Source organism: Lasioglossum baleicum, chromosome 6 (assembly GCF_051020765.1).
Source record: "Lasioglossum baleicum chromosome 6, iyLasBale1, whole genome shotgun sequence".
Taxonomy (NCBI): Eukaryota; Metazoa; Arthropoda; class Insecta; order Hymenoptera; family Halictidae; genus Lasioglossum; species Lasioglossum baleicum.
The window spans coordinates 16,223,328-16,244,468 of NC_134934.1; the positions used below are offsets into that span (position 1 = coordinate 16,223,328).

General features: G+C 47.3%; 1 protein-coding gene across 5 annotated transcripts; it reads left to right on the forward strand.

The window, feature by feature from the left end:
* Positions 1-4,812: 4,812 nt before the first annotated feature.
* LOC143210070 (uncharacterized) lies at positions 4,813-15,716 on the forward strand. Of its 5 annotated transcripts, XM_076426544.1 has the most exons (4): positions 4,816-5,655; positions 5,783-6,061; positions 6,441-6,624; positions 10,637-15,716. In XM_076426544.1, exon 4 carries the CDS (start codon positions 10,698-10,700, stop codon positions 14,094-14,096), a length of 3,399 nt encoding a protein of 1,132 aa, XP_076282659.1. In that variant the 5' UTR covers positions 4,816-5,655; positions 5,783-6,061; positions 6,441-6,624; positions 10,637-10,697; the 3' UTR covers positions 14,097-15,716. The 5 variants fall into 5 exon arrangements, with proteins under 5 accessions (XP_076282661.1, XP_076282659.1, XP_076282657.1 ...); XM_076426542.1 differs by having other exon boundaries at positions 4,816-6,061; XM_076426543.1 differs by lacking the exons at positions 4,816-5,655; positions 5,783-6,061 and adding an exon at positions 6,150-6,236.
* Positions 15,717-21,141: the final 5,425 nt, after the last annotated feature.

Sequence of the window (21,141 nt, forward strand, 5' to 3'; positions counted from 1 at the left end):
CAAGTGCCGTAGAAGTGGTTATAAAAAGGTGAAAACGTACCGGAAATAAAAAGATCTCGCCGGCGGGTTTTCGAGATACAACGCCAGAGAAATATCGTGATTCTCGACTTCGAGACTACGATGGGCACCATCGAGCTCACCGATCGAAAGAACGCCCATTACGCGTCCACCTAACAAGATATTGAATTTCTGCAGGGTTGTGAACCTCCGGGTCTCGAGCGGATTCGTGCCCTGAGATATAATAGAAGGCCTCCACACCTACTCTAGGCCTCGCGCGCTGTATTTCAGACCTCTCGCCACTTGAGGCACAGAGCGACTATACACACTCTAACAAACGCCCATTTTCAGACAATGAATATTTTAGTGCGCCCATGAAAGCACGCTCGAGCGTTCTTTTTCTCTCTTCTTCTTCTTCTTCTTCTTCTGCTTCTTTTTTTTTTGTCCTTGCCGCCCCTCATCACAAAAGGCATCATCGCCGCCCCGTGTACGTGACGATCCTAACCCCTTCCAGGAACACCGCCAGTAACTGGATCAAGTAACGCTACTCTTCTCCTATGTAGGTTCATTGTTTTCTTCCCTTTTGCGCAACAGATCCGACGATATCGTGCGACTTGACTGATTTATAGGGGAACAAACGCGGGGGAGACTACACCCTTTCAGCCGAGGGGCTTTGTTTACCATTATTACTGAATTTATATACGCTCCGAGTGACTCGATCATTCGATTTTGGAGATCAAGATTTTCTGCGCTGTTAAACGGGAGACGTGTTTTTCAAACCAATTGAAAATATGCAATCTCGACAAACCTACGAAAATTATACGACTCTCTATTAGCAGTAAAACTATCGAATAAAGTAATTCAGCAATTTTCCAGGTATATGTGCAGTAAAATTGTTAATCTGGGCGACGTTTTATGGCAGGGACATCGCTATTGTGCACTGGGCCCGGTACGTGATTTCTTGTAGTTTGGCTACAGCGATGGGCCTGTCATCGCCCCTTAGTTTAATGGCATTGCCGTCCGTACCTGCGGGTACCTTCGATTCAGTCCCTCGCCATAAAACGCCTAAAATACAGCGTGTCTGGTTTCCAGGTGGCTGAAAAATCCAAGGTTTAGTCGCCACATGTGCGGCCTTGGCGAATCCTTGGGCCCGCTTCAAGCACTTACTTTTAGTTCCGTCCACCCCGAAATCGCTGAAAGAATGGGAATGAAAATCTGTAGAGGTACGGAGTAGGGGGTAACACACTCTCGCTCTCAACTTCTGTACATAGTGTTAGTAGAGTCTCTTGCTTTTCGTCCTTCCAAGTTGGAAGGTGGTCCTTCGGTTCTGAATTACCGACTCTGCAGGGAATATGCTCTGACACACAGATTTAATACACAGACGTGTTTAATATGCCTGTGTGCACTATCTGTGTAGGCGGCGATTCCAAGAACGACGCAGTGCTTATCGACAGATGCTATAGAAACGATTTACCTGGCACAGTTTTCTACTGTACCGATATACGATATATAATATCTTGAATGACGCACCCCAATAAAACCATCGGAACACTTCACACAAACAGGAAACCACAAAGGAACAGCATATCCCCGCGTTACGTGAACCAATATTATTTTCCTAGCCGTGTCACATTTTATCTACTGTTGGACATACGCCAAGTGTTATTAAAAAGAATTGGTTATTAACTAAAGCGATATTATTCGTGATAAACGAGCTGTTTTAAAAGTTCCGGAAGCTCGAATCGCAAAAACTAATTAGAGCGACAGAATTGAAGAACCAACTTGCGTCTCGTGCAACTCTTAATGTTAAAATAAACACGCGACTGTTTCATAAAAATAAATTTCAAGAATTAACATTCGTTACGTTAGTAAAATCTTGCATTAATATTTCTTAAACGTAGGGGAAACTGGGGTAGTAATAATACTTTCATTTTGGGATACGTGAAAAAAATAAGTACAGTCAGCGGCAATATTAAGTGGACACCCTTAAAAATCGCATAACTTTTTAAAAATTGGTCCAAAGGACTTGAATTTTTTAAAGATGTTAGACCGGCTAGTTCGCTAGAGAATAAGTCAACAAAAATTTATTAAGATTGCAATTGGTAGGAATCATACAAAATTTAAAAAATGATGTTTTGTCAACTTTTTTATCTGGGCCTGTAACGATCATTTAAAAAATGTGTTTTACAAATTTCGGTAACTTATATACATATTGAAAATTTCATCGAAATCGGTCAACATTGCAATGAGCTACAAACATTTAGAGATGATCACGTAAGGGCGAAATGCACTTTCACCCTTCAGGGTGAATAATAAATAATTATTATATTAATAACAAATTTTAATTTTAATTATTATATTATTATATTTTAATAAATTTTTGTTTACTTATTCTCTAGCGAACTAGCCGGTCTAACATCTTAAAAAACTTCAAGTCCTTTGGACCAATTTTTAAAAAGTTATGCGACTTTTAAGGGTGTCCACTTAATATCGCCGCTGACTGTAAAGTAAAAAATTGTGCAACTTTGCTGCAATGAAGCCGCAAAGTTTAATTTTGAAATTCAAGTTCACAGAAAGGTCTAAAATTACGCCGCAGTGGTGGTCATGATGTATAATTTCCTTCCGCCCTGTACACTGTACACTATAGAAAACGAGAGAGAAACGGGGAGAGGAAGAGAGAGAGAGACAAAGGGGAGGGAGAAAAAATCGCATATAGGGCTACTATTGTCCAGCTGTCCAGTAATGGACGACCCTCTTTTGGCTCGAGCTAATAATGCCGAATTGATCCGGGACGCTTTGGTGATTATATTTCACGATGCCGATCGTTTGCCTTTTATTACGTTCGTACCAAGAAAAGCAAATTTTTTATTCTGGTGTTTCTTTCTCGCTGTCTGCGGCTGCGCGTTCCCTCGGCATCTGTCCATTAAACTATGTATACTATCGGAAAGCGCGAGCAGATCAGAAGATCGGAATATAGAACGCGGGTTGCAAAACGCATAGAAAACATGGAAATTACAAAAAAAATCAACGATTTTTAAAAACTTGTACTAAAGCAACGGCTACGATAAAGTTTCTCAAGCAAACAGTATTAATGTTCGCCATTGTTCTTAGAATTTGCTCCATTGTTTGGACGGAGCGTAACGAAATGAGAATTACTACGAGAGCAAACTGTAATTACTGTGCAACGTCCCGGGCACGGAATGAAAGTTTAATTAGCACCTGACGGGCACCAGGTACGTTAACTCAATCAAGCTAAATTACACACGGTGATCCATCAGTCGTTGTAAACTGAATGCGTGTATCTTTTTGCGCCAGCTCGTTCGGCTTCATTGCACGATACTTTTCACTAGAGAAAAAACGTAAACGAGATCCGCTATTGAATCGTCGGATCCGTGACCGTCCGTGTGACCCGCGGTCCAGTGACACACGGCTACTCGTCCACTTTTTTCCGATTTTTTTTTTGTTCCCACCGGTGATTTCATTATTCAGGAGGGATGAACGAAAAAAAAAGTGCAAAAGGGAAGCTGCTGACCGAGGCACAATCGCGCGCGTGCTTGAGAAATGCATCCGCCAGTTCATTGCTACCGTACGGAATCGTACAAAAGTCTTTTTTTCGCTTTCTCGTTGACCAGTTCGTCAGCAAAAAAAAAAACAGCGCCACGCCACATCCAAAACTATCGATCTAAACTCTGTGGTTGCAAGGAAGAGCGCTCCGTGTCGCATATGTACTTTCACTTTCGAGATACTGCCTTTTAAATTTTCGATCGCTAATGTTAATTGTTATTGCGCCTTTCGAATTAGGTTTCTCGACTCTTTTGTAAATGCGTCAATCGTTCTTCCTTGCAACTATCCTAAGCAATGGCTTATCGATCACCGAGACTGTGGATTTTATGTATTTATGACAAAGATGATTCTGAATAAATAAAATTTCAAATGGTAGACAATTTTTATTTTGCGTACGGGTGCAGTACGTGAGGGTTGAACAAAAGGAAATCGATGAACTTCGATTGGAGCTAGTGATTGTAAAAATAATTGCTGGCTCATAAGATGGCTTGACTTTTGATCGGATCGGGAACGATGAAAAGTGCGTTGATCAGCGAAAGATGATCGAACGCAGCAGCGTGTTCCGGTACCCTAGGTAACGGGGCAACAACGTCGGTTGGGAAAACGAGCACCGGTCTAGGCAGACGCGGCCCGCCAATTGAAATGCGCCATGCAATTCGAAATTATTGGCCTACGACTCGCAGAGTTCCTCCGGTAATATCATTAATTTTGAACAGCCAATGCGAGTCGAACCGACTTCATTATCATTATCAATACCGCATAGAATCGCGTGACAAGTTTGCGACCGCAGAGCGGAACGCCCCTACGTTCGCTCGTACGTTTCTGGCCAGTCGGTCTAATTTATTTTTTGAATTATACACGATCATGTCGATCTTTTTTATCAACGTACAAACGAAAGCATTTCGCGAAACAGGTGCGGGACGCAACGGGTGCAACGAGCGACACGCAACATATCATTATGGGCATGGCGGAGCGCGATTAAATTGCAAGTAAAGTGTCAGCTAGCAGGCCGGAAGGTGAATCGGAGCTGACAGAGCAATTTCATTCGAAACGAAAGAGGTGCCGTATATGTATACAATCAAACATGGACGTCCGTGTGTCGGTGAATTTGCTTGCATCCGTTAATTATTTATATCCCCGCACAAGAGCGGCAACGACGGTGTATCGTAAATCAGGCACTTGTTGAATTTCATTTCGATCGGTCGACTCGAAATCAATTTGAACACCGTCGTGCGTCGTGCGTCGTGCGTCAGCATCCGAATATCGAAAACAATACTTTCCCACCGTAAACGTTCGAAAATGTTGTCGGTGTCGTCAAGGAAAAAGGAAGACTGTGTTCGCAAGTCGATTTGGCGGTGGGGGGAGAGAGAGAACGGATCGTAAAGTATCAGAACGCGAGCAAGAGAGCCGTGGCAACCTTCGACCAGTCATCGCGCGCAAACTCCCTCGAGTACTTTTCGAAAAAAAAGATATCTGATTGGTCTAGGTGCGAGTGTATCTCGCAAGATTCTGCGCGTCATTTCCCATGGAATGGAAGGAAACTCCTGAGAGGAGGCTTGTACCAGTCCGGTCTTGTCCGTGAGGCTAAACTAATTTGCTGCGTGAGGGTAGTTGCCGGGCTAGAGGCTGAAGTGGGGTGACACGGGGTCAGGGCAGATGGAAAGCTCAGGGTGAGGGTGGTGGTTCGGCTTGAGGGGGGCGAGGGGAGAGTCATCTGATTCCGCGTGGTGGGGGAACCGAATTCCGAGTGACCAGTAAAAATGCCACCCCGAGAGCGCGCGGCAACCCTCCCTCCCCCGCTCCCCACTTTTCTTCACTTTCTCTTTCCGTTTCGACTTCGTTCCCCGTCTTTTCTTTCGGCTTCCCTCGGGTTCCCTCTCGGACCTTTCACCCTCGCCCTCGCCCTCGCCCTCGTCCTCGCCAAGCCTACTTTAGGGCCGTAGGAATGACTGTGAACTGGGGTATAGGACTACTCGTGCCGAGCCGCGGGCAGGACGGTGTTAGTCCGTAGGCTGTAGACGGAGCTGTGTGTGCGCGCGTGTGTGAGCGTGTGTGCGTGTGAGCAGGCGCCTTTTTTAACACACGTGTGTGCAGGTGCGTAAGCTGGAGAGAGTAGGAAGCGTCTTAACGAAGAAAGACCTTCTCGCAGTGACGGATGCCTCTCTGCGGACACCCTGCTCACATTCTCGTAAAACATTTCTGTTTTTTTCTCTGCTGATAGAGCATCGTTGTCAGATTTGTTTGAACGGCTCGATGATATGTCCTTCTATCGTCGTTGAACGGAAAGTCCTGGTCGACGATCGATATCGTGAGGATATTCGAAGCATCCTGGAACTCCTGACAGTGGTGTATTATGCGGCTGAACGTTTAGCAAACGTTTCGCGGAAATGTTACCGTTCGACGAAATCGAAGAATTCCGTTCCGAAGAAGACACAAGGAGCCGGCGGAACCTAGCAAGACGTCGTCCCTGACTTTGAAAGAGGGTAACAAGGAGTAAGGGGTGAGTTCGCTGGGGGGGACTAGGAGCGTGGTATGGGGGCAGCAGCGGGGAAGGGGGTGGGGTTGAATTCAGCGCGGGGGTGTATGGGGGAATTAGTAGATGGCCGTGGACAATGTGGGGGATACTTTCTCATATCAAGTATGGCCGCCATCGTGGCATGATGGCCAAAACAATAGTAAGTAGAGAGACTCGTAGACCGTTCCTCGCAATTATTTTCGCTGTAGTTATTTATTTATCTTTTTGTTCCGTCTCATTACCCCACACGTTTCGGCGAGCCGAGTTCCTCGGTCTCGTTGACGAAGACGTCGAAGACTGCGTTGAACACACACACACACATCCACATCCACACACGTTTTCCATTGTTTTTCTGGGCTTTCAGTGCGCAGTGAATAAAGTGATGTTATCGTCGTTATCGTCGCCTTTATCAGTCGCGAGACCGTGCCTCACTCAATGAAAACGACTCATCGTCGTATCGCGATAATTAACAAATGGATAACGAGAAGAAAACGGCCGATCGCGAATATTTCGGGCTGCTCCACATGGCCGACAAGCCGCTGATTACGGTAAGTAGCGCACGATAAACGTCGTAAATCATTCCGAAATCGCGCGTTTGCTATTATACGATCAGCGTAACGCACTCATTAAGTTTTCCTTTAAACGGCGGCCGTTCACGGATTATGAACGGACGGAAGAAGGCCGGCCGGCCGGCCGGGAAAGGGAAATACATCCGATTCGATCGTTTATCGAAGGAATGAATTTGTCGTACGCAATAAGATTAGTGCGGAATCGCTCGACCTTCGCCAAGATATTGTTGATATTTTTCTGCAACCGATTAGAACGTCTAGCTACGTCCGATTAGCTCATCGGTTTCACCATTAAAATAAGAAACTAGAATTAAGGTGTGCGATTACTATCAACGTGGAATTTATAAAACGACACTACACCGTTGCCCATTCAGAGGAGACTAAAAGACCGTCCGATATCCGGCGACGTCTTTTGCATGCGAATACTCCACGTGGTTCATCCGACGACACGCATTGCGCAGATCCAACTTTCCGTGATCCCCACCTTTATGTGAATCACACCTTTTACCATAGCCCCGCGATCCCCAGTGCGATTATAACGCAAACTGGATAACGCTTTCCTTTTGTCACACGAGTGCTTTCGATTTCTACGAAACGCATCCGATAGACATTCTCCGCGTATCTTCGAAGACTGTGCTCCAGTTTATCGACAAACAAACGTCGTAAACCTGCAAAGATCTACCCATGGAACTATGACAGAATTAGTAGAATTTAGACTCGTCCCATCCTCCCTAATTACATTGTCTCGGAAACATTTAATAACGCGAACTCCGAGTGAGAAGAAATTAAGAGATACGTCGATAGGTTGATATAATAAAATTCGATTGCGGTTCGAGTCTCGTTGCAAGAGGGTCGAAGACGCGACGGTGAAATCGCCCTCGGGCGTTTAAAGAAAAAGAGGGTGGGCGGATAGATTTTCAGGACTGGTGCGATGATATTTGTCTTGTTTACGAGCAGACTTATGCGCGTGTGCGGACCAGTGAAGTTCGCCGCTCGATCAATAGGCCTCTACTGAAATCACATATAAACGCACCCGCGCGCACACCCACGCACAACCCCGGCGCGGCGTTCTCTAACGGGCACACGCACGCGAGAGGGAGGACGAGCGCAAAAAGTTCGCGGGAGAGAGCTTTTCTTTCGAGAGTTCGAGAACGGGGATGATCGAACGCCCCGCACACGGAACTTCTATAATTCGCCGTTCGCTAACTCTTATCGATTCCAGACATTCCGGGCCGCTATCGGCCTGCTTTTCTTCCCCGACGTTCAACCCAATAAGCATCCGTCGACAAACGTATCGTTCCCGAATTTCTAGATTACTTTACTAATTTCTCGTACGCGGAAAACGCGCGCGCGCGCGTAGGTGCACACGCGTCCATCGAGAAAATATATGTATATTGGTGTGCCCTGTTCCATTTCGTTCCGTTACGTTTACGTTCCGTTCGGTCGGATCACATCGATTTTTTCGCGTTCAAATATTAATCGCGATGCTATCCCCGCCGAAACGCATAATTTATCGCGGCATCGTTTCCACCAGACCAAAAGCCGGCCAGCTGCAAATATATGCGCATCCGCGACATATGTTGTCGCAGCATCGTTGTATTGGCGTGGCCAGCACGTTGTTTACTGTGCGACACGCGGTCTGCCCACGCAATTTCTGCCCGCGAAATGATTCGAGGGAACTGAGGAAAGGCATATGCAATGCATGCGCATCGTTTATAATACCTCTTCCATCCCTTCGCCGCAGACTCGATGATTATTTTCAACCCCACACCTCGATCCTTCACGCTTTCTACTCTCTAACAACATGTTTTCCTCGACACCCTTTCGTGAAAGACACGAAATTCCCCATTTCTGGTCCCCCTTTCCATTCATTCGCTGTCATTCATCCAATTTTGGACAGAAACGTTGCGAAAGCTTTTCCCCAATACTCGCGCGTACACGTACACGTTCACAGACACGCACACGCTCGCCCGTCGGCCCTTCGACAAGCCATACGGGCGTATTTACGCGTATTTTTCGAAAATCCGTGAAACGTTGCGCAGAAATGCGGGTTTTGCATCAGAGGACCCCCTTCCTTCGCTGATCCCGATCCCATAGTCCTGTTTTCAACCCCCGCGTAATCCAATTTCCGTAGACTGACACGCAGACGCGCGGACACATTCGAATGTCAAATAATAACCCCCGTTTCGCTTCGAACGTTCAATCCGTAAAGTAGAATGCTGCGTCATTATCGGTCAGCTGAATTAAAAATCTTTGCCCTCGTTTACACGGAAATCGATAAATTATGGAACACAAAAACATCGAGATCATGTCGAAACGATCAGAGATAAAACGTAAACTTGGAGTAATCGATATTTTTGTCAGTTCACAAACAGAGGACAGTTCAAAAATGATTGATCCGTTTCGGTACTATGCCGATCAATTAACAAATAAAAACAGAAGATCGATTGTTCTTTTATCGTCCGATGGATTCCAAACATAAAAACTGTAACATTTCCGTAGTAGCCTAATCTCGATGGACAAAGTAATTAATTATCGCTCTGGCCATCAGAGCGTATTCGAATCGTATATGCAGCGAGTTCAATCGCGCGAGAATCGATCACGGCATTTTAGAAATCATCTGTTCGGGGATGGCAGTGAGTGCTGCTTCGTTAGTATGTGGTGGGGTGGGGGATATTTGTGCGGTAGCTCTTCGAAGGTGGTAGGGACGAAAACGATGTGACAGGCCCTTCGCAGGGCACCGTGCCTGCACCTAACAGTAACCTGGGAGAGCCCAGAGAGGCGTAAGCCTGCGAGGGACCGTAGATTAGCACCTTTTCAATATCTCTGAACTTCGTTGACGTCTTGCCTACAGCTGTTCGTCTCGGTCCTTAAATCTCTCCGAAGAATCTTCGCCTTGTTCATCCGCCTCTTCATTCTTTCGTCGAATCGATCCTCCCGATAATTTCGACCCATTGATCCTCCCCGATCGGCACACGCCGAGTCCCATCCGCCCCATCGATCTGTAAAATTGTACAATTTCTATCGCGTGCCCGATTCTTTCGAGTGCTCGCTCCGAGCAACGTCGCCCGGAAGGTGACTACCCTTCGTGTTCGATGTACCAACCCTCGCCACGTGCCAGTGACGCCTTCCTGAAATCTCCGTCGCGTCGTCTTGAACTGTCGAGAAGTGCGAGGCCCGTGTGATCGTTTGTGCTGTCGTCGAGGAAAAAGTGGCAGTGTTTGCACGCGATAAAAATGACCGATAAAGTTCTTCCGCGTGACGCTCCGCGGAATTGTGTTATTTCGGAGCTGATTTATTTGCACTCGACAACACTTATCGGAAGATGCGAGAACCAGGATGCCTAACCGGCAACATTCGAAACGAAGGCGATCGTTTCTTCTCTGGGTGAAATCGTGCGCTGGTAAGAAAACGATATACACGATAAAATTCTCCTATTCCGTTTTCCTCGACGACACGGTTGTTTGTCAGTCATTTTGCTCGGTTTCCATTTATTTCGCGTTGACATCGGCTCATTGTACCGTACACTGGCATTACCTGAAATTCGAGCAGCTCGGAAATGACCCATGGATTATTTAGTGGACACCGCGGCACGGGTCTGTCAACTTCAATTAGTAATCACAGAGCTCACAAAATGCATATTCCTACTATTGCTCCGTGTGCAGCCCCAAACGTTGGGCGTACATATGACTCATATAACGCGTTCCCCAAACGCCTCCCTTTTCGGACCGTGTCCATTCGCGTGTAGGGCGTCCAAACGAGCCTTGACACATCATACTTGTGTGTTGTGTATACACGCTTCTCCTTCACTCGTTAGACGATGATGTATCCGGTCTTAGGAACCCTTCGTCATAAGAAATATATCAATCGTCGCGAGAAGAATTTTGTTAATTAGCGACTGAGAAACACGCGTGCGATCCAATCCCGCGTTTGCATTTGAACGAGCGCGACTATAGATAATAATAACACGTGGCGAACTTGTGTTGGACAGGGTGACGAGATCTAAGAGCGCGGAGCGGAGCGGAACGGAGGCCTGTCGTGTAGAGCAGACGATGTCCTCGACGATGGCGCATGAAACGACGATATCGGACTTGACGGAATTGGACAGCGATGGGTCGAGTTGCGGGGAGCGCAGCGACGCCAGGAAACGTCTCCGCGTCGACGTCGACTCGACAGGACCGAAGAAGAGGCGGAAACAAACGACGCCCGTAAGATTCTCCTCGACACTGACGAGCGGCGTGCACGAGGAGTCGAACGAGGACGAAGAGGAGGACGAGGGCAGCGAAGGTAAGCTGTCGACGCAGTCACCCATACCGAGCCAGTCGTCGATGCGCGGCGACGACAACCTGAATAACGAGTTCCGCTGCCAGTATTGCAGTCAGTTTTTCGACAGCAAGGCTACGTTGAACGCGCATCTCGATAGCGAGCACGGGTCCGCGGCTCGGCTAGCCGGTCCTCCGAATCGTACTGGCTCGCCGATCGACGCGATCAAAGCGGAACCGCCGCCGCAGCAACCGGACCAATCCGAGAACCCCGTGAACCTGCTCAGCGTAAAGAGCTTCGCGACCAATTGGCTAAGCGCGTCGTCGGGGCAACACGTGCAATCGCAGATGCAATCGCAAAACGAGGAACTGTGGCCGAGTCCCGTGAACCAGCTCTCCGCGTTACCGAACCATTTGCAAACCCTGCAAGGGTTTCCCGGCGCGTTGGCGCAGTATCTACCATTGCCCGCGTTCCCGCTAACCGATTCTAGCCACATAGTCCGCCCGCCGATGGGACAGACGCCGATGAGGATCTTCAACCCGGACGCGTACTGCGACCTGTGCAATAAAGAGTTCTGCAACAAGTATTTCCTGAAGACGCACAAGGCCAACAAGCACGGGATCTACGTCGACTCGCCCGGACCCAGCACGGCGGACAATAACCTTACCGCGCCGCTCTATCCGACCAACTTTCCAAACAGCATGATCAAGCTGGAGCCACCCGCGACCCCGCCCACGCCAACCGTGGCTTGCGATCTCTGCCAAAAACGCTTTAAAAACGAGGACTCGATGCGCAAGCACAAACAGAAGATGCACACCGAGCTGCCTGATCATTCGCAGGAAGCGACCCAGATGATTTTCTCGCAGAACGAGGAAGACAGGGAGCCGACCCCGAGAGACAGTCCGGGCGGCATGGAGACGCTTTTCAAGCAAGAGTACGGGGTCGAGCAGGAAGACGCGACGTTCATGCCAGCGCCCAGACACCTATCGCCTCAATCGATTCAGCAGGCGAGGGACGCCGGATTTAACGCCGATCGGCTGCGTCGTTTAGGAGTCATAAATCCGGAAGCGTTCTGCGAGATATGTTGTAAAGAGTACTGTAACAAGTATTTCCTACGCACGCATAAAATGAAGAGGCACGGGATCTCCGTTCAGGAGAACGAGAAGTCGCCGAGCAACCCAGGATCCGCGGCTACCTGGCATCAAGTGCAGACCAGCCCTTTGAATCTGATCGTGGCGGAGAGCGCGTGCAGCACCGAGTCGAACGAACGCACGGGGGAGGATTACGAGTGCAAGACCTGCGACATACGGTTTCAAACGATCGGTCTGTACCAGGCGCACTGTCGGAAGATGCACGAGAGCGAGGAACAACAGTCGCCGAAACAGGAGAGCGACCTGGAACAGCCGGATCAACGGAACGACTCGATCTCCGAAGATCTTCAGAAGTTGCAGACGATGCTGCTGCAGTTGAACGGGCTGAAGTCGGGCAAAGGCTTGTGCTGCGCCGTCTGCGGCAAAGATTGCGACAGTAGAACAGCCTTGCACATTCACATGGTGACGGAGCACGGTGCCATCGGAGAAGACTCCAGATCCTCGCCGCAGGATAAGTCTCCCTTAACCACAACCTCCTCTTTCTGCACTCTGTGCGGCAAAGAGTACCCGAATCAAGACGCTCTCCGAAGACACATCGCGGAGGACCATCAACCAGCAGCGATCTCGACTTCCGTTCCCCATACACCTACGACTACAGCCACGGTGACCAATTCGACTCCGACCAGCCAGACGCCGACCGAGAAGAAGGTAATGTCGATGACGCCGACGTCGAGCTACTGCGAGATCTGCAACAAGGAGCTGTGCAACAAGTACTTCATGAAGACGCACATGCAAAGGATGCACGGCATCGAGATCGAGAACGGTGCCCAGATCGGCGGAGTGATCTGCAACATCTGCAACAAGGAATTGTGCAGCAAGTACTTCTTGCGAGTTCACAAGCACAACACTCACGGGATCGTGGACGAGAACACGCCAAGCTCGACGAAACAAGAGGCTCACGAGCCGGTGAACACGGACGACGCCTTAAAGCCGGAGCACCTCGGCGATCTCAGTCACAGATACTTCACTCACTTCACCGAGGTCTGTCCCATTTGCAACAGAAGGTTCCGCAGCATCAAGTGGCTGAAGGCGCACTTGATGGGCGATCATGGGAAGATCGGCGTCGACAAGTGGCGCGAGATGGAACAGCAATATCAAGCGAGCAAATCCGGCAACCGTGTGTCGAACGTCGCGAAAAATCATCCGAACTCCAACTTGAAGATACCAAATGGATTTGATATTCCGCAGCAGATCAAGTCGGCCGAGTATGCCGGCCTGGGCAATCAAGTGCTGTCGAATTTGCTGGGATCATCCTCGGAGGATCAGCAGCTGAAAAGCTACCGTTGCTCTTATTGCAATTTCACGACGACCGTGTTACCGTTCCTTTTCCTACACGAGCGATCCCACGTGAACGCGCAGGAGAGCACGGAGGGCGAGAAATCGTTGCAGTGTCCGATCTGCTCGCAGGGTTTTCACCAGCCTGAGGTGTTGCATCAACATCTACTGACGACGCACCAGTTCCCCGCGTTGCTGTCTCATTTCCAGCCCCCGGTTCTCAATCATTTAGGGCTGGACATGGAGAAGCTGGCGGAAGCGAAAGAGAAGTTCGACCAGGAGACAAAAGACGACCGTATGGAGAACAATCCGCAAGTCACTGCCAATCAAACGATCCCCGAATCGGTCAGGAGCCAACGACAGGAGGACACGGCGGTCCAGGTGACTCCTCAGGGTGTGTACAAGTGCGCGCAGTGCGGCTACGCGACGACCAATCTGAATCGAATCAAGAAGCATGTGAGGAAGGATCACAAGACGATCGGCGGCGATCCCACGGACAGCGTGCTCGCAGAACTCAGCAGAACGCTGAAAGACGTCGCGAACAGACACAAGATGCCGGCCTGCTACGCGATGCCGCAAGATATGAATTCGAACCCCGACAAAACGATCATGCAGCCGTTTTTGATAGAGGAACAGGAGATTATGCAAACCGGCGAGGAGTCCAATTCCGAGAAACGATTCGCACCGGCCTTGGTCTATTTGCCGGTGAAATCGCGGATTAACAACACGCTGACCACCTCGTTCACCCTGAGCCCCGCTTGAGACCACCGAAACCGATCCCCTTCGGCATTTCCTGGACCAGTTTCTCCGCGTCTGCGTCTGCGATTTGAGCACGTGTTATTGGTTCCTATTTAACGTGTAAGGTAATAGTTAGCAAAAGTTTATATATATTTTTCATATACGCGGCTCCACCAGAGTTCCATTTTATCCATTGTTTAGCGTACAAAGCGTATATCTTGCTCACGCCGAGATATCGCACCAGTGCCAGCGGCGCACTCGGACGCGTAGAATGGTTTTTGATATTCGATATTTATTTATTTACACAAATCGCCTCTCGCCGGATTACAGTTTCCAGCGTCGTGGACGAACATTCTGGGATGTGTGCTTTTCAGAGGATTTTATTATTATTATTATTATTATTATTATTATATTCATTCGCCTGTCTATCCTGCTTGTTTCGTGATCTTTCGTGCGGCAATTAATCAAGTGTTCGATATACACGCATAGTATTTACAGAGACGGCCAATAGAATGACTTGGATCGGTTCACCCTCCGATCAGTGTGGGTGCACTGAGGAAATGGGTTCCGCGTTTGAAAGCCACGTTGTTAATTCTGTTTTAGTCCGGTACGTTATATTGTAAATAGTCGATGATATAACGTAAACGGACGATGGAGAAAGTTCCTATTTTAAACGCGACGAACCTTCAACGAGCACGCGACCGCATCTAAACAGTCTAGTCGGGCGGCGATATCGTTTGTTCGGTTGAGTTTACCTCGTAATGCCAGTTTGCTTTTGCTCAAATCCAGGAATTACGAGTACGTAGGCAGGCGGAACAGAAGGAAACGCATGGAAGCTAAGTAAAATACGCGATCAATCTTCATTTTCGCAATCATGCTAGTCAATACGTGTATCATGTAGAAAAAGAAAAGAGTGAACGAAAGGGGAGATTCAAAGAGGTATTTATAATATATACGTAAGGTACGGTAACGGAAAGTCTACGTGTGAGAAGAAACGTAATTACCAAACTGTGGAAGTTTATGAAGATGTCACGGTTCCGTAAAGACATTCGAAGTAACATCAATTTTACTAGAACCCCACCGAAGCGTTTTAATAATTTTGAGGAATGGTTACGGAAAATTCAACAGGTTACAAATAAAATGGAATTCCGTTAAACTATATCGTAGTTGGTATATTATTATACACTTTGGAAGATTGTTAGTAGATCGCAGACGCATAACATTCCGCAGTCTAGTAATTATTGTCGCAGCAGGATTTACTCTACGGTTACAATATTTAGATATCAACGTGCAGGGAGAAAGAGAAAAAGAGTGCAAGTGAGAAAGAAAGAAAGAAAGAGAAAGAGAGAGAGAGCCAATGTAAACTCAGGGTCGACACAGTATAACTCGCAACAAAAAGTACAATCGTATACACAGCCAATGGATCGCATAGAATTAAAATAATCGTTTAAATATTATCGATATACCAATGCCGCGAATATCGAATAATGCGCCTCCGATTTCTTCGCAGATGGAAGAAGATCTCAAAAGACCACCCTCGCGAGTATATTCAACTGTAACGGTTCCCATTTTTTACTCTACTCGTGGTTACCAGCCATACCTCTCGAAATATACCGAAACAGTTTAAGATTCGCATAGTCTAGTTGTTTATACAATATGAAACGTGAAGTTCCTTTTCGCGAGAAGCTGTTTCAACCTCGTGCCTTGCAGCTGAAGAAACTGAGAATCAAAATTTTCATTGTTGCCGATCAAATCGAGTTTTTCTCGTCGGATTTTATTCGCGAGTCCGACACGAGCCAATCGATACCATACTTTCGTTGTCACCGGTGGAGAAGACAAATACAGTAGGACGCCTTGTTCGCCAAAATCTTCTGCTGACACAGACGCTTCTGGATAATTAAAAACCCTTGTTACTATACGTATACATACGCGTTCATACATGCTTTTGTATATGAGTAACGTAGCGGATATTTTATTGATTATTGACACGTGAAGATAAATCTATCTTTCTCAAAAACAGAATTTTTCGAGCGAATACAGGGTCTGTCCGGAAAGTAATGCAACCACATTTTTTTTTTTAAATCTGTTAAACATATGGGTACAAACCTTTAAATTTCTTCAAAGTAGGATCCTTGGGCGTCGACACATTTTTTCCAGCGCGATTTCCATGCTTCGTATGCTCCCTGGAAGGCGTTTTTTGGAACCTCTCGTAGTACCCTCGTCACAGCCTCTTTGACGTGTTCCACGCTTTCAAAATGGCATCTTTTTAGCACATTTTTAATTTTTGGAAACAAGAAGAAGTCGGCGGGAGACAAGTCAGGACTGTACGAGGGTTGAGGAAGTGTTGTGATCCAACTAATTGTAAGAAGTACCGTTTACTGTTTTCCTGTTGGAAGTGCTCGACGAGGCTGCGACGAGGGTACTACGAGAGGCTCCAGATAACGCCTTCCAGGGAGCATACGAAGCATGGAAATCGCGCTGGAAAAAATGTGTCGACGCCCAAGGGTCCTACTTTGAAGAATTTTAAAGGTGTGTACTCATATGTTGAATAGATTTAAAAAAAAAAATGTGGTCGCATTACTTTCCGGGCAGACCCTGTATTACAACAGTCGGTCAGAGACCCGAACGTTAGCAACTAAGGGTTAAATCTGCGGATAAGGTGGTCCTACTGTATACGTAGAAAAACGAACGAGTGACTCTCTCGATCTCGTAATGGCCGCGTTCTCTTTTATTATTGCACGAAACGAATTTGAAGCGACTTGGAAAGAGATCGTATAACGGTTTAACGATAGTTGACAAAAGGAGGGACAGCCTGTGTAGAACATTGTACTTCTGACTCGATTTTCGATGTTTCCTTTTTTTCCACGACTGACGGTGAACGGGGCAGTCGATCGAAATGTCGGAAGAGACAGCTGTTTTCGAGTGACCGGCCGATAGCCGCCGCGTTGCAGCCGCTCGAAACTAAGCTCACCTCTCGAAATGCGTTCCTTGCACCGGTGCGCGGTGGGGTGTTCGTCCCTTCGATGAACAAACACGCGCGCGCGTTATGTTTCCGCCCCCGACGCACGCCCACGCGATGTTGACCTCGGATTATGAAATAATAACGCGGCTCGTTTCGACAACTTTCTCGTATTTGTTCGCCGAAGCGAGAACGCCCGCTTCCATGTTTATCATGCTCGTCCATTTCGCCGAATTTCGAACGGTGCTGCCGCCCCGAACGTCGGGATCCCATCTGATCTCGATCGCGCGACAGGAATAACCACCGCGATTAGAATCCAGATGTATTTTTGGAAATTCGGTGAATGGTCGGTCGGGTCGGTCGGGTCGAGGCTCGTTCCGCTTGATCACGATTTATGGCACGCGTGTATGCGTCGGATGCAAAAACGGACACGGGCACGAGTCGGGCCGGCTGATCTTTGTCTCAGCGGCCATAAAAATTTCCCCGGGACAGCTGAAATTCGAGTACCGCGTCATTTAACAGGCCACGCTCGGGTTTTCCGACGAAAATGTCGGGCTGAATTAGTATGCGCGCACGCGTGCATTAACATATTTCTGGGGGGATCGGAGGAATCGGCCATTACGAATCCATTGAGAGAGAATCGGTAGAGGGGGAGGGGAAGCGGTGGGGGGATACAGAAATAAGGATAGAGAGAGAGCCGGTCATAGAAAAAAGAGAGTGATAGAGAGAAAGAATGAGAATGAGTGAGAGAGAGATTTTGGGAAGGGAAAATGGAATTTTTAGCGGCATTGTTGTGCAGCCGAGATGGGCCTGGACAAACGGTCCTGCATCTGGTCCCCTCGCGGCAAGGTCAGAGAGGAAAAGGTCGTGACCTTGGCCGGGATTTTTCCGAAAAAGTCTAGGAGAAACGACCGAGAACCGACGGGGGGAGAAGGAGAGGGAGTGGCAGAGTGCACATGCATCTCCCGGTTTCGCCCCTTCCCCCCTGTTTGTCCATTTTTCTCACCCCACGGGCGGAACGTACGAATGACATGCAAAACGCGTGCGTCCATGTAAATCGGCACCCTCTTAATTGCATCCCATGGAAATACGCGTATTGTGCACTTAATGGCCCGTGCGCGGCAACGAGGGTCGTAGATTTTAATTATTGTAACGACTCGCAGTCGATAATATATCGGGCAACGAGACACGCCAGGGAACGAGGAAGCGTGTCATGGTTTTTCACGTGCCGGCTGCGCCGACTCGCTGACCCGATGGAATCTCATTCACACCGATTTCATTTTTCGTCTCTTTTCTTTTACCGCGTTTTATTATTTCGGCGAATTTCTCGCCAGCACAGGAAATCACGACGACGCGTCTTCACGATCCCGGCGAAACGATTAGATTGCGAAACAAAAGCGTCCCGAAACTAGCATTGCCTTGACTAAACATAATTGAGCGCAAAATCAAATTTTACCCCTTTAAATCAAAAGGAAAGGAAACACGAAGTATATTGATTATTGATATATATATTATATATATTATTGATAAATATATATATGAAAATAAGTACATCATGGATCGAGCGCGTTTCGCATACTGATGTCAAAGAATTATATAGACACAAGCTGTATTATATTATTATAATTATACGAGCGTACGTGTTTCTCGAGGTCGTACCTAATTGTTTGCCATGAGAGGAGAATTTATTTTGATCTCGTCTAGTCATTTTTCGAAACAATTTACAATCCCAAAAACGCTGATCTAGTCACTCGACGTAATCGAAGAGAGAGAGAGAGAGAGAGAGAGAGAGAGAGAGAGAGAGAAAAAGAGAGAGAGAGCATACATATAAATGTATATGTATACACATGTATGTACATACATACATACATAATGACCACTAACCACTAATGATTTATTGATACAAGATCGATTGTATATTTTTATAATAAGACTGCGAAGTAAGGACGTTCCTGATTTTTTTTCTCGCTACATTCCTGTTTTGTATTGTTTTGTATATCTTTCCCGTTCGGTTTACTATGATTTATGCACGTGTGACCGCGTATGTACGAATAAAACAACATTTTATTTCTTTGATTTGATTATGTACTCCACTTGATTTTCACTCCTTTGGTCTCCGCGCCGGGGCTAACCGCCCACCCGTTCTTTCGTTCCCCATTAAATTTTCACCGTTTACCGCTGCACGATATCAACTTGTATAATTCAATTTACTCGACCGTCTATCCGGTCGGATCGATCAATTTCACCAGTTTCGTATTTTAAAGGGTGCCGCTCCAAAGAAGTTTGGAATGTTGGTGCGCGGAGGGTCGCCACCATGAATTAAATTGTGACAAATTGCGAGCGCGCGTCCCCCGAGCCTTTGTCACTTTATCCGGGCAAAAAAATACAAGTCAAATACCGTCGTATCCAATTTCCTTAACGAAATTTTTTTCGTTGCACGCAAACACGTTTCGAACGACAAAAAAGAGAGAGAGAGAAAGGGAAAAAGAAAATATAACAAGAAAGGGGATGTGAAGCATCGGTGACGAGGGGAAGGGAGAGTATCAGCTCCTCGACGCGATACGTCGTGAGCGTAGCGAGGGACAATATTTTATGGGAAAACGAAAGGAAAAGCGGGTTGGTCAATTTTCAGCGAGAGGGAGAGCGCGATCCGAAGACGTGAAACGCCTGCGCTATATCGGAGTTTTCCTTTCGGTTGATGGCCGGAGTCGACTCGGTTTGAAAAGGGAAGGCGGAAGGCAACTGTTTTCATCTCTGTCCCGCCAACCACCAATGAGTAAATGACACACAACCATCCCCTACTCTCGTACGCAAACACACAGACACGCACGTATACACCAAAAATTGGACGTCCGTGGCCACCCACACCCGCCAGGGATATGTATAAAAATCAATAACTTCTTGCGGTTTCCAAGAGCTCCGAAAAGGGAGAATATATATATACCTATATTTTATATACCTATACATATATGTATATAATATGTACATATGTATACAGAGGGGGAAATGTAATTCCTTCCCATAGATAAAACAACCACCAATTTTTCATTATCGTTCGCCTCCAGATATTAATTAGGGACCGGAAAACTTTACCCTGCTGGGGAAAATCGCAAATAACTCGGAACGGATCTTTTTGTTTGGAAAATAAAATTGAATACTTAGTACCGTGAAATCACTACAATAACAATCAAGAGCTTCTTAGTAAAAGTCCTTCAGTTGCCGTTCTCTCTCGTCGCGAACTCAATACCACCCGGCGTTCTCAGCGGAGGAGTTTTATTTATCCTGGGAACAATGGTGAAATTTTAAGGGCAGCCACGGTTCCTTTGTCCGCTGGTTCCTTACCACCCCCGAAACTGAATCGAATAATCGGGATCGTTGGTTTCCCTCTGCGTTATTTATTTACGAAACCGATGCCGGTGGCCGGTCTTCGAGGTTCCCGGTACAATTTAAGAAAGGTATCGAACCGAACGCGCCCTCTCACTCCCTCCCTCCACCCCACCCCCAACTTTCTCGACGGTCCACCCCAACGGTTCTACTACTCATCAACCACCACAACCGCGCGCTCGCGCTGCTTATACACCAACAAGGAAGTGAATTGCAATTATCAAAGTCTCCCTCTCCCCACGGTTCCCCTCGCCCCTCTCCAACCCCGCGGTACTTTCTCGACCCCCTTGGCATCCTCTCGTTTCCACGCTTCTTTCCCCCATCGCATCGGCCAGCAACTTGGAAATTTCATATCCCCCCTCGTAATAATTTCACCACCACCGGCCACAACTACCACACTCGCGCGAACGACGTCTTCGACGATCAAAGGAATCCACGTGGCGCATGGCGAGAGAGGGTCGACGAAATATTTCGCTACGTAGCGAATTTTGTGAAGCGCCTCGCTATTGTTCGATCTTAGAGACGACGCCGTTGCCGAAGATAACGATCATTACGAGATACAAGTTTCCGCACGACCGCGGCACAGAGGAAACGTTCTCACGGCTTAACTCTGTTGTCTTCGTTCCACGAAATATCTTGTCAGATTAGATGCTCCGATTGAACGTCATTCGTTTCAAATCTCTGTTCAACCTTCGAATTTATCATTCTAAAGCTTGTCCCCCCCCC

Excerpts from the sequence above, each read along its gene's own strand:
- LOC143210070 (XM_076426546.1), top strand. The coding sequence starts at position 10,698 with ATGTCCTCGACGATGGCGCATGAAACGACGATATCGGACTTGACGGAA.